Source organism: Pan paniscus, chromosome 6 (genome assembly GCF_029289425.2).
Source record: "Pan paniscus chromosome 6, NHGRI_mPanPan1-v2.0_pri, whole genome shotgun sequence".
Taxonomy (NCBI): Eukaryota; Metazoa; Chordata; class Mammalia; order Primates; family Hominidae; genus Pan; species Pan paniscus.
This window is the reverse complement of record NC_073255.2, coordinates 30,010,430-30,031,414: the sequence shown is the minus strand read 5'-3', so window position 1 is coordinate 30,031,414 and position 20,985 is coordinate 30,010,430. Positions and strand designations below refer to the sequence as shown.

General features: G+C 39.9%; 1 protein-coding gene across 3 annotated transcripts in view; it reads left to right on the top strand.

The window, feature by feature from the left end:
• SPMIP4 (sperm microtubule inner protein 4) overlaps window positions 1–20,985 on the top strand; it is a 49,726-nt gene that overhangs the window by 10,703 nt on the left and 18,038 nt on the right. For 2 of the 3 annotated variants that reach the window (XM_063605654.1, XM_008960032.4), the window contains exons 3-6: window positions 6,212–6,388; window positions 13,500–13,571; window positions 16,236–16,265; window positions 19,570–19,751. In XM_063605654.1, coding sequence (XP_063461724.1) covers window positions 6,212–6,388; window positions 13,500–13,571; window positions 16,236–16,265; window positions 19,570–19,751 — 461 coding nt within the window. The remainder of the gene's footprint in view (window positions 1–6,211; window positions 6,389–13,499; window positions 13,572–16,235; window positions 16,266–19,569; window positions 19,752–20,985) is intronic. The other variant, XM_034963827.3, reaches the window with a different exon arrangement.

Genomic DNA, 20,985 nt, shown 5'->3' with positions numbered 1-20,985 from the left:
ATTGCTTAGGATTTCATTATATAATAGGATTTCATTATAGAATTTCATTATCAGTTCCCATTTTGTTTCTGGATTCACTTTGCTGTTTTCTGACTCTTAAAACATTTTTTTAAATAATAGTTATCTGCCAACTAAAAATGAGGGTTATGTTTATTTCGAGCTTTTCTTTAGTCATGCCTCCTAGTAATTACTGGCTAAATTACTGAATTTGGGGTTTGATGCACAAAATCTTGTACAGTGACTTTAAAATGAAATATTGGTTCATCTATAGGGAATGTATCTTTTTCAAAAACAAGTAAACAATTTTCTATTGCTAGAGATGGTAGCACCAATAATTTGATAATTATTCTCTTTGTTATAGAGATGTATTTTATTTACATTGAGAACTACTGGGCTAGCAGAAAGGGAGAGAGAGGGAGAGAGACATGGAGAGAGTGAGAGAGACAGTGAGCGAGAGGGGGAGGAAAAGAGGGAGAGAGAGAAAGGGAGACGGAGAGAGAGGGGGAAAGAGAAAGGTTTAAAATTTCATTAAAATTATTAAAATATAACCCTCATTTGTAGTTCACAGATAACTATCATTTTTTAAAAATGTTTAAGAATCAGAAAGCAATGAAGTGAATCCAGAAACAAATGGGAGCCTATAATGAAATCCTAAATTATTACATCCTAAAATGTCAATTTTTATTTTAATTTGGTTCCTTCTCTACAATTCTGTGAGTATTAAGGCTAAGGGGAGGGAGACATGATACCTTAAAGTAAGAGGGAAATATGACTTATTTATGCATTGTCTTTTATTTTAAATGATTTCCTGCAACTTTCCAGCTTTAGGTGGATGCCAGCCCAAATGATTGATTAGCATTTTCTACCGGCTTATCTTCCGGGGACAATGTAATATACGGGGGTCAGATGTTGAGAAATTGACTCATTTAGGTTTTGAATGTAACTTTTACAAACTTAGATATTAAAGCTTAGGTTGTCATTAATCAAATGCATTTAAATATTTTTCACTTGTCATGTCCCCCAAATCGTGTCTGTTGATCGTTGTCAGACAGCTAGGGAGGACGTAGAGGTCTGAGAGCTGAATGCCAGCATCCCTTCTGCAGCACCCCACATCAGTGGGCCCAGGACTCTCCTTGCCTAGCTAGTGCGGGGTTAGCAAACTTTTTCTGTAAAGAGCCAGATGGTAAATATTGTGGGCTTTACGGTCTCTGTCCAACTATTCAACTCTGCCATTGTGGGGCAAAAGCAGCCATAGACCGTATGTATATAGTCCATAAATGAATGGTCATGGCTGTATTCCAATAGACTTTTGTTTACAAAAACGGGCAGGGAGTTGGATTTGGCCCATGGGCCATGCTTTGCCAACTCTCAATCTAGTGACTTCACAAGATAATACATTCCACTTACAGTCCTGAGTGTTGCTTCTTCATTCTATTCAACAGTTATTACAGGTGGGGGAGGAGGGGTTATGTTAAGCCAAGCACTGTACTGGTGAAGAGGAAAAAGTAGCTCCACAGTCCATACCTCTTTCTCCTTCCCTCTCTCTCTCTTCCTGTCTCTCCCCTTCTCTCTCCCTATCTACCTACCTGTCTCCCCTTCTCTTTCCCATTCTCTCCCCCTCTCTCTCCCTCCCTTTTTCTCCCACTTTCTTCCCCCTTCCTTCTCTCGCCCTCCTCCCCCAACCCTTCACCCCACCACCCCCTTCCTCTCCTCCATGTTTCTGACTGGATCCTACTGTTCTCAGGGTATAGTCCAGAGGATTTAGAAGGCCCCACAGGATACCGTCCTTGTTTTCCTCTCATGCTCCACCTCTCACCATGGCCCTTGTCTACATGCCCCAAGTTCTAGAATTCTATATCAACTCTTCTAATATAGTTCAAAATTCAACTCTATTTTCTCAGCCCCTAAGATCTGGGTAAGTTCTACTCAGATCTCAGATCTTTACTCCATGCCTTGTGGAATTCCTCCAAATTTATCCAAGTTCCCAGGACAAGGATAGGGATAGCATTTGAAAGTCTCATGGTCACTTCTGACTTTGGGTTCCTGGTTCCACTTAAAACAACACACTGACCCAGATGTGAAACTCAGTCATCCCTCATTTTTCTCTAAGGACCTTGTCCATGCAGAGCATTTGTGAGCCTGGTAAACTTCACTGAACTGTTGGGGATCAGGAAGGAGAGTCACACCATGCCATGCTACATGTAACCAAAACACCTTATTAGCCATAACTTCCACATTCTTAAAAGGTCTTTAACCAGCTGTCGCCAAGGGTTTCTCCCTGGGTTTTCAACCAGTGCAGTCCCCAGTAGCCTCACCATCCTGCTGGCTCCTCTCATCTCCCTCTTCCCTTACTCCCCTTTCCTCTCCTCTCCCTCTTTCAAGAGCAAACAAACAAGTTTCTCCCACTGCAGAGCAGTTTAATCAGTCTGAGCTTGCTTGAGCTCCTACCAACACCCATACTTTCAGAGTCTCTGTGTCTGCAAGTGGCTTAACAGAATATTTTACCAAACAAAAGTAATTCTTCCCTAAGAGAGATTCTAGACTGAAGTCAACACTGTGAGGAATTTTCCAGTCTATTAAACTCTAGGCCTTTCTACCTGCTATTCCCTTGCATGCCACAGTATTTCTTCTGTTTCCTCTAGATAACTCCTACTCATCCTTTAGAACACATCTTGTGATTTCCCCCAAGAATCCTTCCTACTGAAAGGATTCCTGTTTGTCCTGCAAAGTGCCTTATAGGTATATACCATAATACCAATCCAGGACCACTTAAATCCAAGCTTAAGTTTAGGGTAGATGCAAACTGGGGCCACAGGGGAACTGGTTAACTTCTGACTCACCTTGAACATGAGATGGTAAGCATTTTAAGGTCCCAGCTTCTTGTGTAGATGGTCTCCTTTAGTTTCCTCACTTGGCTGATTTCCATATCCCTCACCTTAAAACAAAAATGTAAATTTGCCAGGATCGGCCCTGCCCTAAGGGCAGAAGTGGCTTCCCCGCTTGCTTACTTCACTGGGTTCCTATTTACCCTCTATGTAGCACTTACCCTTTCTGTCTTGTCAAAAAGCTAGTTGTTTTTAAGATTTTTTTTTCTCCTCCCAATATTTTTAGTTGTTTTCAGTGGGAAGTTTGGTCCAAATAACCTAGGCCGCCATTACTGGAAACTGAAAGTCATTAAATCCTTCCTAATTAGGAAGCAGAACTTTTGCCAGATACATTTGCAGGTGTTTTTGTAAGGCTGTGTTCCTAACCAGAAGATTTGATTCCTCTATCACAGAAAGCAGTATAGGAAACAAATCCATCTCTTTGGCCTTACTCATTTATTCAATAGTATTATTTGAGTGCTTCCTGTGTGCCAGGCACTGGGGTAAAGGTTACAACAGTGAGCCAATAGAATCCCTGCCCTTCACTCCTTTGTTAAGAAAAAGCAGAGTAAATCATCTGAGCTACCAGTTTCAAGATTAGATAAGCCCTACCAACCAATTTAGGAAACCACCAGTCCACTGCATAGTACTGTTGTAAGGGGTGGGACTTGGAGACATGATTAACTTACAAGGTAACTATTGAATAGAATAGTGCTTCTAAAACTTTAGCATGCACAAGAATCACCTGGAGGGCTTCTTAAAACATTACTGCACCCCATCCCCAGAGATTCTGATTCTTAGGTTTTGAGATGGATCCTGAGCATTTGCATTTCTAAGAAGCTCTTAGGAGATGCTTATGCAACTAGTCTAGGGACCACTCTTTGAGAACCATTGTTATAGTAGCCCTAGATAAAACTTATGGGTAAGTAGCTCCTTTACAAGATTAGGAATATTCCTTTACAATACTCTCCATTTTTGAAAATCCAAAGATAATCTTTAGCCAAGACCATTTAATGAGGAAGAAGGATTTTCAACAAATAGAGCTAGAACAACTGGATATCCACATGCAAAAGAATAGATGCATGAGATCCCTTATCTCATATTGTATCCAAAATTAACTCATCCTGAATCAAAGACCTAAGCGTAAGGGCTAAACTGTAAGATACTTAGAAGAAAACATAGCGATAAATCTTTATGGCCTTGGATTTGTAACTGTGTTCTTAGATATGACTCCAAAAGCACAAGCAATAAAAGGAAAAACAGATCAAGTGAACTTCGTCAAAATTAAAAAACTTTTTTGCTTCAAGGGACACTATCAAGTAAGTAAAAAGAAATTGCACAGAACAGGAGAAAATATTTGCCTATTATCCCTGACAAGGGACTTATATGTAGGATATATAAAGAACTCTTGTAACTCAAAAATAAGACAAATAACAAAAAATGCAAAGGATCTGAATAGATATTTCTCCAATAAAGATATTGCCAATAGGTACATGGAAAAAAATGCTCAACATCATTAGTCATTGGGGAAATGCAAATCAAAACTACAATTAGATACCACTTCACATCCACTAGAATGGCAATAATTTTTTTAAATTTTAACAGAAAATAGCAAGTGTTGGCAAAGATGTGGAGATACTGGAATCCTCATACAATGTTGGTAGGAATGTAAAATGGAGCAGCTACTGTAGAAAACAGTTTGGCAGTTCCTCAACAAGTTAAACAGAATTACCATATGACCCACTTCTAATTTAATTCCCCAAAGAATTAAAAACAGGTATTCAAACCAAAACTTGAACATGAATATTCATAGCAGTATTATTCACGAGAGTTAGAAGGTGAAAATAACCCAAATGTCCATCAACTGATGAATGGTGAAACAAAACGTGATATATCTATACAGTAGAATATTACATAGCCATTAAAAGGAATGAAGGGCTGGGCACAGTGACTCACGCCTGTAATCCTAACACATTGGGAGGCCGAGGTAGGGGGGATCACCTGAGGTCAGGAGTTCAAAACCAACCTGGCCAACATGGCGAAACCATGTCTCTACTAAAAATACAAAAAATTAGCCAGGCGTGGTGGTGGGCACCTGTAATCCCAGCTACTCGGGAGGCTGAGACAGGAGAATCACTTGAACCCTGCGGTGAGGTAGAGGCTGCAGTGAGCCAAGATTGCACCATTGCACTCCAGCCTGGGCAACAAGAGTGAAACTCCATCTCAAAAAAACAAATAAATAAATAAATGGAATGGAGTATGGACACATACTACAAAATAGATGAACCTTGAAAACTTTATGCCAAGTCAAAGAAGCCCATCACAAAAGGCCACGTGTTACATTATTCTACTTACAGGAAATGTCCAGAATAGGCAAATCTACAGAAAGTAGATTAGTATAATAGTTGCCGAGGGATAGAGTGAGGGTGGGGAGTATAGGGGATGATGGCTTAGCAATACAGGGTATTCTTGAGATGATGAAAATGCTGTAAAGTTGACTGTGGGGATGCTCGCACTTATCTGTGAATAAACTTTAAAGCCATTGAATTATACACTTTATTTTTTAATTAATTATAAATTTATAAAATAGAGACAGGGTCTTGCTATGTTGCCCAGGCTGGTCTTGAACTCCTGAGCTCAAGCAGTCCTCCTGCCTTGGCCTCCCAAAGTGCTGGGATTACAGGCATGAGCCACTGCACCTGGCCTGAATTGTACACTTTAAATCGATGAATTGTGTGGCAAGTGAATTAAATCTCAATAAACCTGTTTTTAAAAATAAACACATGGGCAGATGCAGTGGCTCACACCTGTAATCTCAAGCACTTTGGGAGGCCGAGGCAGGTGGATCATCTGAGGTCAGGAGTTCGAGACCAGCCTGGCCAACATGGTGAGACCCCGTCTCTACTAAAAATGCAAAAATTACCCGGGTGTGATGGCACACCCCTGTAATCCCAGCTACTCAGGAGGCTGAGGTGGGAGAATTGCTTGAACCCAGGAGGCAGAGGCTGCAGTAAGCCAAGATCATGCCACTGCACTCCAGCCTGGGCAACAGAGTGAGAACCTGTCTCAAAAAAAAAAAAAAACGAAAATGAAAAAATAAACACACTATAACTGATGACCAAGAAAAGGATAATCTATAAGTCCTCAGAAATTTAACCTCATTCTTTCAGCAGTCCCATGATGCCTAAATGACCAGTATCATAATCTACCTGACAGTGAGAATTCTGTGTTCTGAAGATTTAATCTGAAAATACTTATGAAGTGGTAGGAATTTTATGCAATCTGTTATGCAATTTTGTGCATCTATTATGTTGCTGAGGCTCTTTAAAGTCTCTCTTTTTTCACAGGTATCGGGAATTAAGGGAGTCACTTCAACAATGTAGGCTTCCTTGGGGCGCTGAAAGAGAGTATGGTGGGATAATACCAATTTCACTCCCCGAGGACCACAGGCCAAAGTGTGAGCCTCCTCGTGTCATGGGCAAAGGACATCAGCATTATGGGTTTGGTGGAGAAACCTGGCCAAGGTAAATAAACTTTCTGCCATTCACAGAAAGGTCTTTATTATCCATTTTTCTTTACTTCTATTGTGAGTCCTTTGTTTGCTTAAATCTGTCTTCAAACTTATTTCTCTTACTATTTATGAAAAGACACAGAATGAAAAATTAATTTCTAATTGTGAAATAATAATAAATGAATGGTTTTTGCTGTCCTTAGTGATGTTAAAATATTGTGATCAGAAATTTTGATTCATTTAATTCCTTTACTTACTTATTGTATCTTATCTAAAACTAAATGGGAATGTTCCTGAGATAGAAAGAGAGAAAACAATTAAATTTTAAATATTTTTGTTTGAGCAAAGACCTGGCCTAATCTGTACAGATGCTCTTGGTTTTTGGAACTTTTGATTTGTAATTTGTCAGTCTTTTTGATAGTCACTAGAATCTGCTAGGCATTGTTTTCAAGTGATAAAACCTTTCAATAATAGTTTATAAATCTTAAAGTTACTCAGCAACTCTATTCAAAACACATTAAAATTCAACAGAAAGCAGAAAAAAATCTGAATAGCAAATGTTATATTAAATATTTCCTAAGGATTTACTCAGAGCAGAGTCTATCATACACTTGGCACAGAGCCTGCTTCCTCCTGCTTTATCTAACAATCCTGATTATCTGGTTTATGAACACTCTAGTTAACTAGTTCTTTGTTCTAAAGCAGGTAAAAGAAATAAATTAAGGAAGACAAGCCACAGCAAGAGAGAGAAACATTAACAACAGGGACATGTGCCACCGATGACCTTATCAAAGCCTCAGAAAAGCAATAAAAAGCAGACAAATAAAAAGGCCTGACAGTCACAGGCCAATTAGAAAGATTAAGACATCAACATACATTATAGATAGTGAGGACCTCACATTCATTCGTTCACTCAACAAATGTGTTTAAGCCCACGCTCTCATGGAACTGTAATGTCTTTCTGAAGCAGATACTGCCATCCTTGTTTTACAATGAATAAACAGACCCAAGAGATTCAGCACTTTCCTTGGGTCAGACAATTATAAAGTTGTGGAATAGGGATTTGAATCCAGATGTATTGACTCCCAACACCCAAGTTCTTTTCATCTGTTCATTTTATTTGTGCATCTGTTTATTCATTTATCTGCTCAGTAATTTAAGTATAGGAAGCATTGTTCTAGAGACTGGGGAGATAGCTCTGTATGGAATTTACAGCTACTGCCCTCCCAAAATTTAATTATTAAAAAATGCACAATACTTTATAAGAATTAGAAATATTCATACAGAATTCCAGTGTGTAAAAAGAAAGCCAAAGACTTGTTTCTTAAGGGTGATCTACTTCAAAATGATATTTGTGCATGATCTCTTACTGAATGTGACAAGGAGAGAGAAAATACTTGTTCCACTTAGAATGCCAGTTACACTTGCATATCTCTTAATTTTTTTTTTTTTTTGAGGTGGAGTTTCACTCTTGTTGACCAGGCTGGAGTGCAGTGGCATGATCTCAGCTCACTGCAACCTCCCCTTCCTGAGTTCAAGCAATTCTCCTGCCTCAGCCTCCCAGCCTAGCTGGGATTACAGGCATGTGCCACCACGCCCAGCTAATTTTGTATTTTTAGTAGAGACTAAAACATGGGGTTTCTCCATGTGGATCAGGCAGGTCTCGAACTCCCGACCTCAGGTGATCCACCTGCCTCGGCCTCCCAAAGTGTTGGGGATTACAGACATGAGCCACCACGCCTGGCCAATCCTGTTTTTATTTTTGAGACAGAGTCTTGCTGTGTCGCCCAGGCTCGAGTGCAGTGGCACAATCTCAGCTCACTGCAAGCTCTGCCTCCCAGGTTCATGCCATTCTCCTGCCTCAGCCTCCCGAGTAGCTGGGACTACAGGCGTCCGCCACCACGCCCAGCTAATCTTTTGTGTTTTTAGTAGAAACGGGGTTTCACCGTGTTAGCCAGGGTGGTCTCGATCTCCTGACCTCAAGATCCGCCCACCTGGGCCTTCCAAAGTGCTGGGATTACAGGCGTGAGCCACCACGCCTGGCAATCCTGTTCTTCTTAAACTAACCATTGCTCTCCAGCCTGGGCAACAAGAGTGAAACTCCGTCTCAAAAAAAAAAAAAAAAAAAGGACAGAAAGAAAAAAGAGCAAGATTATGAGACAAAACTGTGGGATGCCTAGAGAAATAGACTCATTGTTCGGCATCCAGGAATAGTGGCCAGACTCACTCCCAGGACTGGCCTCATCAGGGAAGAAGTGCCTCTTTAACTGGACACCTCTCCTGCAACCTTATTGGTGGTTTGGATGCCCCTCATGAAGCTCATGTTCTCAGGCTACTCACAGTCAACTCAAAATCTGGTATAGATATGGATGATTGGCAGAACTTAGGGCACATTTGCACCCTGGCTGCTAAGAAGGCTGGGAAGCGGGGTGTTCCAAATGTGGGTAACTAGCAAAATGTAGAGAGGGTATTGTAAAGATGACAGTCTTGAGTGCCAGTGGACTGTCACTCTAAACAACAGCAGCAACAATAGCATGCTTTTCTATTCAATACACGGTACATCGGCATCACCTAGGAAATGGCGAATGCCACATCTCAGCCTCCACCCCAGATTTACTGAAACAGAATCTGCATTTTAACAAGATAACCTCAGATAATTCCAACATGCAGCAAAGTTGGAGGACCGTTGCTTCAATGTAAGAAGATGCGGCCAGGCGCGGCGGCTCACGCCTGTAATCCCAGCACCTTGGGAGGCCAAGGTGGGCAGATCATGAGGTCAGGAGGCTGAGGCAGGAGAATCACTTAAACCCAGGAGGCAGAGGTTATAGTGAGCCAAGATTGTGCCATTGCACCCCAGCCTGGGCGACAGAGTGAGACTCCGTCTAAAAAAAACAAAAAAGCAACAATTTTCATACAAATGAAAATATACTCACCTCCCCAAAAGCAGAGGCCAAAGGAAAGTGGTTTCCAACTTTGCTATATCCAATTCCAAGTGCCCACTCCTGTCTAGTTCAGTTGTAATCTTGTCCCAATATTCTATACCTATGCTGTCTAATAAAGTTAACCATCACCAATGCATCCTATATGAAATAGTAAGGAAAATGAAGAGGAAAAAAGAAAATACATAAAAGTATATAAGACACATCAAGGCAGAAAATAGGAGAAGTGACTGTAGTCCTCATTCCCACACCTGGTCATGAGGCTATCATTGGTGTTATAATTTCCTTCCTCCAGAAAAGAAGTCATTATATGAAAAAGACACTTGTACACACATGTTTATAGCAGCACAATTCGCAATTGCAAAAATACGGAACCAGCCCAAGTGCCCATTAACCGAGTAGATGGAGAAAATGTGGCATAGATATACCATGGAATACTACTCACCATAAAAGGAAATGAAATAATGGCATTCACAGCAACCTGGAGGGAGTTGGAGACCATTATTCTAAGTGAAGTAACTCAGGAATGGAAAATCAGACATTGTATGTTCTCACCTAGAAGTTGGAGCTAAGCTATGAGGATACAAAAGCATAAGAATGATACAATGGACTCTGGGGACTCAGGGGGAAGGTTGGGAAAGGGGTGAGGGATAAAAGACTACACATTGGGTACAGTGTACACTGCTTGGGTGATGGTTACACCAAAATCTCAGAAATCACCAGTAAAGAATTTATTCATGTAACCAAACACCACCTGTTCCCCAAAAACTATTGAAATTAAAAATGCTTTTATAAATAATAATAATTTCCTTCCTTCACTACCTATTCCAAGTTCCCTTGCCCTCAGCCAATACCTGAGCTGGTAGGAGTACGTTACTTGATAGAACAACCCAAAAGTATGTTCTAAGAGATCTTAGCTCTTAGTGGTTCTGCCTGTGTAAGGCTGCTATAGTGTTTCATTAACTCCATGCTACTGAAGACAATACTGGCTGTTCAAAAGGTTCCCCAGGTTCCAGAAATACTCCTTTCCCCCATCATTGTGTAATATCCTCTGGCCCTTGATATTCAGGATCAGGCATCCTGCCCAAAATTACCACATCATCATCAATTCAGCTTCCAATGCAATTGGAACCATTGTTGTATCCCCTGATGGAAGTATTTCTCCCTTGACCTCTAAACCACCAAAGCTCAAGGTAGCTGGGGAGGGAGTCAAATTTTCTCAAGTGTGACCATAAGTATAACAGTAAGACGCACCACTCCCACTTCCACTCTTTGGTTTTCAGACCATGCATTCTGGCTAAGGGGGAATCTATTTGTTGGTCACTGGTTCAGAGCGTGTCCCACACTCTTTAGGACAACACTTAGCCATAATTGAATATTCAGTAAGCCATCCTAATGTTCTGTAAGTATGGCAAAACCTAACATTCTATCAATACAGTGAATCATTTGAATTCAACCAACTGTTGCCCAATGTCTTTTGCAGTACATTGAGTTCCTTAGTCAAAAATAATATTGTTTAATACGGCATGGCAACGAATGAGACATTTAGTAAGTTTACTGATGATGTTACTTGCAGAGGCACGGTGAGAAGGGAAGGGAAATCCCTATTTTGAAGAAGTGTCTAATCTTATGAGGATAAGTTATCTCTTTGATGATGGAAGGGGTTCAATGTAATTATCCTACTACCAGATGGCTGACTAGTACATCCAGGGATAGGTCACCCTATCAAGTGCTTATGATTGGTCACTTCTGATGGCAAACTCAAATTTGCCAATAGCCAGGTGAGTCTTAGTGAGGGAAGTTCATGTCACTGAGTCCATATGTGATAATTTCTGTGCTGCCGCCATGATCACTTCGTTATGAAGCCACTGAGCAAGCACCAGGGTGACTGGAGAAAACCTGACACACACAGAGCTGGTCGTTTTATCTACCTAATTATTGAGAACATACTCAATGGCGTGTTTCTCTAGGTGAGCATTCTTGTGGGGTACAAATAACCCTCACACTCCAGGGCCATTCGGAGGCTGGAAAAAGCAAGTTAAAAAGAATGATGTAGATCTATGTTTGTCTACATTTACAGACATATGGCTATTTCTAGATTATAGAGAGAAAAAAAACCAAAATTGCCTAATACTATGTATCCAGTGATTCCACACATACAGGAAATGACACTATATTTTCAATGGGTACATTGTTTTTAATTTCTCACAGTATTCTACAATACGGATGCATCATAGATTATTAGCCGTCATGTATTCTTTTCTCTCTGTGTCTCTTTTTACATTAACCGTACTTTAAAAAGCATCCTTGTACAAGGCTTCTTGAGATCATGCTCAAAGGTTTCTAAAAGGCAAATCCAGCTGGGCGCAGTGGCTCATGCCTGTAATCCCAGCACTTTGGGAGGCTGAGGTGGGCGGACCACCTGAGGTCAGGAGTTGGAGACCAGCCTGGCCAACATGGTGAAACTGTCTCTACAGAAATTAGCCGGGCACGATGGCGGGTGCCTGTAATCCCAGCTACTCAGGAGGCTGAGGCGGGAGAATCATTTGAACCCAGGAGGTAGAAGTTGCAGTGAGCTGAGATCGCGCCATTGCACTCCAGCCTGGGTAACAGAGCAAGACTCCATCTCAAAAAAAATTTTAAATACATAAATAAATAAATGCCAAATCCTAAGTGGGTCATAGTATAGGGATTTTTTTTAAACCTTAGTGCATGTAGCACAAATGATTTATATTGTCATGGTAGTGTCTAAAAGTATTCATTTCCTCACACTCCCGGCCATCTATATTATCAAAATGTATAGTTTTTGCCTATCTAATGAATATAGAGGGTATCATGGATATGAGAATGCATTTCTCTGCTTACTAGTTGGGTTGAGTACTTTTCTTATCCTTTAGGTATGGCCATTCTACATTTCCTTTTCTACGTTTATTCTTCGCCCATTTTTATTGTTTGTATTTTACTTATAGATTCTTGTTGGTTCTTTATGTTCTGGAAACAATCCTTTATGTGTTATCTTTATTAATATTTGCAAGTATTTCTTCTAATTTTTATTTTATTTGAACTTTTACAGTTTTGTCTGATAATTTAATTTGGGTTTTTTAGTTTTTTTATTTTTTATTTTTTTAATTAATTTTTTTTTTTTTTTTTTTGAGACAGAGTTTCACTCTGTTGCCCAGGCTGGAGTACAGTGGCATGATCTCAGCTCAGTGCAACCTCTGCCTCCCAGGTTCAGGCAATTCTCATGCCTCAGCCTCCCGAGTAGCTGGGATTACAGGTGTGGGCCACCACACCCAGCAAATTTTTTCTATTTTTAGAAGAGATGGTTTTCACTGTGTTGGCCAGGCTAGTCTCGAACTCCTGGCCTCAAGTGATCCGCCCACCTCAGCCTCCCACAGTGCTAAGATTATAGGCGTGAGCCACCACTCCCAGCCTTATAATTAAATTTGATGATCAAATTTTCTTTCAGGCTTTTGACTTTTAAAGTAGAATTATTGTTTTAAAGGTCCTTCCTACCACCAAAGAAAAAGCATATTCCTATACATTTTCTTTTAATTTTTGTACAGGTTTTTCCCCAAATACTTTAGATTTTTAAATCCATCTGAAATTATCTTTCTGAATAGTGTAAATAGAGATGGATTATTTTTCAAAGGAATACTGAATTTTTTCTATATTAAAAAATACATCCTGGCTGGGCATGGTGGCTCATGCCTGTAATCCCAGCACTTTGGGAGGCTGAGGCGGGAGAATCATTTGAGTCCAGGAGTTTGAGACTAGCCTGGGCAACATAGCAAGACTGTCTCTACCAAAAAAAAAAAAAAAAAATCTATAAATAAAATAAATAAAAAGTTCTAACATTTTAAAAAAGAAAAATACATCTTTTTTCCCCTGGTTTAAAATGACACCTTTGGCCGGGCACAGTAGCTCATGTCTGTAATCCCAGCACTTTGGGAGGCCAAGGCAGGAGGATCTCTTGAGCCCAGGAGTTCAAGATAAGTCTGGGCAACATAGCAAGACCTCGTCTCTATTTATTATAAAATAATAATAAATAAAATGACACCTTTTCATATATTGAATTTCTACATATACGTGGATATGTTATTAATCTATTTGTCTTTTACTATCTCACCATTATATTGTGTTAATTTTAAAACATGTTTAATTTAATCTTTTCTTTCTTTTCAGAAAGCTTCCTATTGAACAATTTTATTATTTGACCCAGAACAAAAAAAGTGATGTCTATGGAAATGATTCTTTGTAAGTCTGGGTTTTTTTCCTTATATAAAATCAAATAACATTTTTAAGTGGAAATGAGTTATATGAGACATTTTTAAAGCCCCAAATGGGGACTTTTAGAGAAACAAATTATTTCTTTTTTAAAATAGAGACAATTAATGCCAGAAACCAAGACCAAACAAACAAAAGCAAATAAATAACAAACCAATAGTTTTTAGTGTTTAAAGAAATCAAGAAAAAAAAAACAGAAACTGATGAATAGTAATGTTCAAAGGGATTCCTAAAAGTTATCTTGGTCCATTTTCCTGCCTTTGACCTACTTACCCAACCTAGTAAGAATCTGCTACATTTATTAAAATATCAATAGAAAATGCCATAGTGGCCCTCAATAAATTTTCAACCAGAATTTTACGAGGATAGAAGTTTTTTATTATCATCTACAAATAACTCTTAATAACACTTCCTAAGTATTATTTTTAACGTAAGGCATACTTGTTAATTTACCCGTCACTTAAAGGTATTCTTTTCAAGTGTATTATTTTGTTACACTTTTAAATAGTTTGTCGTGTACATTACAAAAGCATACATTTTTATTTTTAGATAAAAATAAAACACAGCTGGGCACAGTGGCTCATGCCTGTAATTCCCAACACTTTGGGAGGCTGAGGAGGGTGCATCACCTGAGGTCAGGAGTTCAAGACCAGCCCGGCCAACATGGCGAAACCCTGTCTCTACTAAAAATATAAAAATTAGCTGGGCGTGATGGCAGGCGGCTGTAATCCCAGCTACTAGGGAGGCTGAGGCAGGAGAATCACTTGAACCCAGGAGGCGGAGGTTGCAGTGAGCTGAGATCACGCCATTGCACTCTAGTCTGGGCGACAAGAGCAAAACTCCGTCTCAAACAAACAAACAAATAAATATTAAACACGACAGCATTGAAGTAATAATGAAACTATCACTTCTTTATTAAGAAGTACTAGTTGTTGATAGGTAAAAATTTAATATAGAAGTTAGCCACTAGATGGCGCCAAAAAGACAAAATTTGTGGTTGTCTCGGTTTATCCCTTTGGTGATTTTTGCAAAGCAGATGTGAAGGGTGGCAGTAAAATTAATGGGCTGATTTAGGTCAAGGAAGAGGTGTCTCAGCATTTGTTACTTTCATTTTATCTTTTCAGATCTTGAAGTTTTAAAAAAGATTTTATATTTTAAATTTAATTTTTTTTTTCATTTCGAATCAAATCAAAATGGCATATGCTTTTAGGCATATGCTTATCAATATTGTAATGGAATTTGTCACATAAGAATAATTTTAGATGCTAGCTTAATGTATTATATATAGTTGCCAATCTATTAATAACAACTCTAGATTCCTTGGATTCATATATTCATCACTTCCCTGCCCTTTGTGCCCCCACCATCTTTCCAACTCAGTGATGTTGATGGAAGATAGAACATGCTTTTTTTAGTTTCATGCCCACACATTTAGAGTTGAAATTTAAAAAGATATAAACTTTTATAGTTCATGAGAGTCAGGTGTTTATAATACATTACAGGATAATAAATTTATATGGCTTACATGCCACTTTCTAGGGAGTATTTGCTAGCATGGAGGAACATCTAAAAAATTAAACAGTGTATTCAATTTTACTGACTTTTACTATCAAATTGATAACATTCTGTTCATTTTTCACACCTGAAATCTTTCAGAATTTTATTTGCATAGGCTGAAACGAATTGTTGAAATCCAGTGTAGGTGGATGATTACCCGTCTTTAGTCGACTTTTTTCCAGGGCTACAGGATTATTTCTTGGCATGCAAGTTTCGGAGTAATTAGTAAATGCACAACCTTGGAATGAACTGCTTCAGAAAAGGCATGCTTCCAGGAACTTGGTCAGTTTTGTTCTATTCCCTCTGCTGACCGGGCAACATTTACTATCATGAGAGATCAGCAACACAGAGCAAAGGTAGAAAGCATACATGGTACTTAAATATCCTCTCCAGCTGGGCCACACTCACGTCACTTTAGGCTATGAAATTGCACCCCATGTATAACGTCAGGCTTCCTCAAAGCACTCTGGCTACTGCCTGATTATGAGAGTAAAGGTCAGAAAGAACCAGAGCTCTCTTATCATTAGAAGTAGTCATCCCTTGTATCTTCACCGCAAATGGAAAATGCAGAAACAGTGGTGAGGTTAGAATAAATGGATGGAAAAATTAATCAACAGACAACTGAAATAAGGAAACAACATATCCCTGTCTTGTCAATATTCAGGAATCCAGAAAGTTAATCAAGAACATTATCTTAATGACATTACAGTTTGAAAATGGGGTATATCGTTATTATTATTATTTTTTTTTTTTGAGACAGACTTTTGCTCTGTCACCCAGCAACCTCCACCTCCTGGGTAATCCTGAGTAGCTGGGATTACAGGCATGCACCACCATGCCTAGCTAATTTTTTTTGTATTTTTTGTATTTTTGGTATTTTTCTATTTTGTATGTTGCCCAGGCTGGTCTCGAACTCCTGAGCTCAAGCAATCCGCCCACCTTGGCCTCCCAAAGTGCTGGGATTACAGGCATGAGCCACCATGCCCAGCCTATATCATTAATCAAGTTTCTAATAGGGATATAAACCTTTAAAAGCCCTCAATATAAGTTAGAACTTGTTTCCTGTTTTTATTCTAGGATACCCAAGCCGCCTAATTCAACAGTAGGGTAAGTAAATAACTTATATTTTCCTTCTCTGTTATAATCAAAGAAAAAAAAATTGACATTTCCTATGTCTTAGAAGTGTGAAAACAAGTGAGACTTCCCATGAAAACTTTTCTTCTTTTTCTTTTTTTTTTTTTGAGACAGAGTCTCACTTTGTCGCCCAGGCTGGAGTACAGTAGTGCCATCACAGCTCACTGCAGCCTTGACCTCCCTGGGATCACGTGATCCTTCCACCTTCACCTCCCAAGTAGCTGGGACTACAGGTGTGCACCACTATGCCTGGCTAATTTTTGTAATTTTTGTAGAGATGGGTTCTTGCCATGTTGCCCAGGCTGGTCTTGAACCCCTGGGCTCAAGTGATCCGCCCACCTCGGCCTCCCAAAGTACTGGATCACAGGCGTGAGCCACAGTGCCTGGCCTGAAAACTATGTCTTAACAGTTGGAAGGAAAGGCTGGTGCAAGTCCAGGGTAACATTACTTTGATTTCTCTCCTATTATATCCCCTGAAAATCTTTTTTAGTAAGTGTTTTATTTTCATATAATTTTAGGTTTATAGAATTATTAGAAGATAGTGTGGAGAGTTCCCATATACATCACACGCAGCTTCCCCTATTGTTAACATCTCACATTAATATGGCACATTTGTCACAATTAATGAACCATTGCTGATGCATCACTGTGACCCAAAATCCATGCTTTATCCAGATTTCCTCAGTTTTTCCTTCATGTCCTTCTTCTGTCCCAGGATCCCATCCAGAGTACTGCATTACATTCAGTCACCATCTCTCCTTAGGTTCCTCTTGGCTGTGACAGTTTCTCAGACTTCCCTTGTTTTAATGACCTTGACAATTTTTAGGATTATTGGTTAGATATTTTGTAGAATGCCCCCAAATTGGGCTTTGACTGACATTTTTCTTATGGTTAGACTGGGATGATGTATTTGCAGAAGGAAGACCACAGAGATAAAGTTCTGTTTTCATCGCATCGTAGCAAGGGTACATGCCGTTGGCATGATCTATCCCTGGTGATGTTAACCCTGACCACCTGGCAGAGGTGTCCTCAGCAGGTTTCCCCGCTGCACACACACTCTTTCTTTCCTCCTTTCCACACTGCACTCTAGAAGAAGCTCTCTTGTGTCTGTGTGCAGCCCACACTTAAGGCATCTGGATTTATACTCCACCTTCTTGAAAGCAAGTACCTGCATAAATTATTTGGCATTCTACATGGGAGATGTATCGATTCCACTCCATTTGTTTATTTATTCAATCACTTATTTCTCTCAGTATAGACTCATGGAAATTTATTTTGTGCTTTAGTACTTAGGTGGCAATCCAATACCACTTTCTTTTGTTACTAAGATTGGCAATGAGGAGCTCTTTGAGTTCGCTCCTATATTCTTTTGACATTTCCCCATCATCGTGGGGTTTTGGCTTTCTTTTTTTTCCTTTTAGCATTTCCTTTCTTTCTGTCACTCTGCAATAATCCAGGCTCATCTTATATAATAGCTTCCAGAGTGGCCGGGCGCAGTGGCTCATGCCTGTAATCCCAGCACTTTGGGAGGCCATGGCAGGTGGATCACAAGGTCAGGAGTTCAAGACCAGCCTGGCCAACATGGTGAAACCCCATCTCTACTAAAGATACAAAAAATTAGTTGGGTGTGGTGGCGAGCACCTGTAATCCCAGCTACTTGGGAGGCTGAGGCAGGAGAATCGCTTGAACCTGGGAGGTGGAGGTTGCAGTGAGCTGAGATCCTGCCATTGCACTCCAGCCTAGGTGACAGAACAAGACTCTGTCTCAAAAATAATAATGATAGTAATAATAACTCCCAGAAACCCTGACTCCTTTGACTGGGGACAGGTGTTAGAAGCCGAGATCTGAGCACCCAGTATCCTCCGTGCCACAGGAGTCCTCTATCAAGCTTAACAGAAATTATTAAGCTGCCATTTAAAAAATTGTTTCAGCTAAAGACCTATTCAAAAGGCTATTAAAATTAACTTCTAGGTTTTTTTGGTCTTTCTGTTTTTTAAAAAACGACAAAGTGAAGAACCCTTGTCTTGAGCTTTTCAAATTCTCTTCATAAACAGTTTGAAAAGTAAAGTCCTTTTTGTTAGGTCATATTTCTTGGATTCACCTTTCTGCTTGTAGCCTGGCAAGTTCCAAGGTGGGAGGCCGGAAGTCTGAGACGAAGACCTCAGCAGGGTTGGTTCCTTCTGAGGACTGTGATAGAGACTCTGTCCCATGCCTCTCCTCTGGCTTCTGGGCTTTGCTGGTGATCTTTGGCACTCCTTGGCTTGTAGATGCATCATCCCGATCTCTGCCTTATCTTCACATGGCATTCTCCTCAGGTGTTTGTCTGTGTCCAACTTTCCCTTTCCTAAAAGGATACCAGGCATCTTGGGTTGGGGGCCCACCCTGCTCCAGTATGGAATAACGCGGTCTTAACTAAGTATATCTGTAATGACCCTATTTCCATACAAGGTTACAATATGTGGCCCTGGAGACTAGGATTTCAATATATGGATGGGGGCGGAGGGGAGGAATTCAACACATAAACACTTGGTCTTGCTTTTTTCTGCTTAATTTTCTTGTTATGAATAACATTTCTCTATCCCATGGACTTCCTAATTTTGCTTTTCTTCTAGTTTAGACAGCTCCCACATGGTTTTTTTTTAACCTCTGCCAGTTCTCCAAATGATAGGAAAATTATATCCCTATGGTCTCTTTAACATGTTTATTTTTTCCTTCAGTGTGCTAGCTGTTTTTGGCTTTTTGATTTTGAAGCAGTACTGTGTATATAAACAGGGGTTATATTTTGTTGATTGTTGATTGTTGATTGATTGCTTAAAGAAACAGATGGCCTGGGTTCAAAGTTCATTCAAAGATGGTTAGAGATCACTTTGCTGAAGCAGAATGCCCAAAACAATTCCTGGGAGCCTCTTAAAATAAGACACAGTAATTAAAAGCAACTATACCATTCTACAAACACAAAACTCATTTATTTTTTGCTTTATATTTTTTATACCAGTTATGAAACTTACTCACTGATAAAGAATTGGGCATGATTTATTTTAAAATTAAATTTAGTTTTGTCTAGCAAAATTAAGAAAATGTCCTGTTTCGTGGTGTACATTCCAAGAGAATGCTAATTCCATGAGCACAGGGACATTGACTCACTGTCCTATCCCCCAGCGTTAGAACAGTTTCTGCCATTAAAAATAGGGTCCCAATAAATTTTTGATGATTAATTTTTTCAACCATACTTCTTTCTGTTCTTTTCATTTTGTTTTGTTTCCTCAATAAATCTTAGAGAGATCTGCTTGCCATATCCAATTGAACACCCCTACCACACACACATCTGTCGCGGCGCCATGTTCCCCACCTTCACGTCACCTGAGGACCTCTACACGGGCATTAAAGCCCGCACCCAGCAGCCCTTTCCTCCCACAGTGCCAACCAAGGCTTATGATTCAACAGTTTTGAAGACAAGAGGTAAAATGTGATCTGGAATCAGAACTGTATTAATTCTTATTATTGGGATTTCTTCAATAATAAAATTAAAGCAAGGAGCACAAAGGACTCAAGTCACAAATGTGTGACTCAATAGATCAGGAAACTTGTTCACAGCTGCGACTTTACAAATCAGCTGGCGTGCCACCATGGACCCATCAAATCAGACTCTCTGCAGGTGCTCCCAAACTTTCCCCTCGACACAGCCTCTCATGTTACAATCAGAAACCAAAACGTTGTAGAATTGGTGGTTTTTATTCCACTTCTATTTTCTATTTTTATTTCTTTCCTGCTCTCACGGTTTAGCTTTTAAAAATTTCATCCTAGCCCAGGTGATCAGCACAAGGGACAGTGTTTGCATCAATCACAGAGTCTGGACGTGGATGCAGCAGCAGTGATAGAATTGAAAGATCCCCATTGAAATAAGATGTAGAAAGCAATGGGAGTAGTTTGTTCAGTCCTTCTTAACACCCTGGAGCAGGTTCTCCCAGCTGCAAACCTTGGAGTCTTTGTGAATGTGTTTTATCAGGAATCCCGTACACTAGTCATCGAATCTCTCCCACACTAGACACCTCGGTCTTTGCTGAGGAGTCCTACACATGTGCGTAAACAGAGAGGCCACCTCTGGAGAAAGAGTGAAAACACTTGAGAGAGGGACGGAAATGATACATGGTAGGCAAAGACAAATATTTGTTGAGTGCATTTAGGTGAGGTAGAAAAGACTCAAGAATTGTCCTATCCTGCAGTTCCTCTATACATGAATATTTGGACCAAAATGCAAGGACAGAATATTGCCATCATCAGCCTCAACCTCAGTGTCTTATTAGCAGACAGTAACGTTTTGAAAGCTAGCATAGTGGAATATGTAAGAGCATGGATTCTAGAGTCAGACTGCATGAGTAGAATTCTGGATCTGCCACTTACCTGCGGTCCATGGGAGTTTCTGAACTCCTCTGTTCTGCTTCCCAGTCTGCAAAATGGGAATATTATTAATAGAACCTACTTATCAAATAACAGAGATAAATGTTAGCAGTTATTCTCTTACCCTGCTAGCGTATAATGACTGCAGTATGTGTGTACCATGCTGAACTTTCCCATTGCCTCTCAGACCAGGCAGCACTGGAAAAAGGCAGTGAAAGCTATATCAAGTATACTGGCTGTTAGTATCGAGCACCATGCTTAGCTCTATAGCAGAAGTGGGGAGAGATGGTGCCAT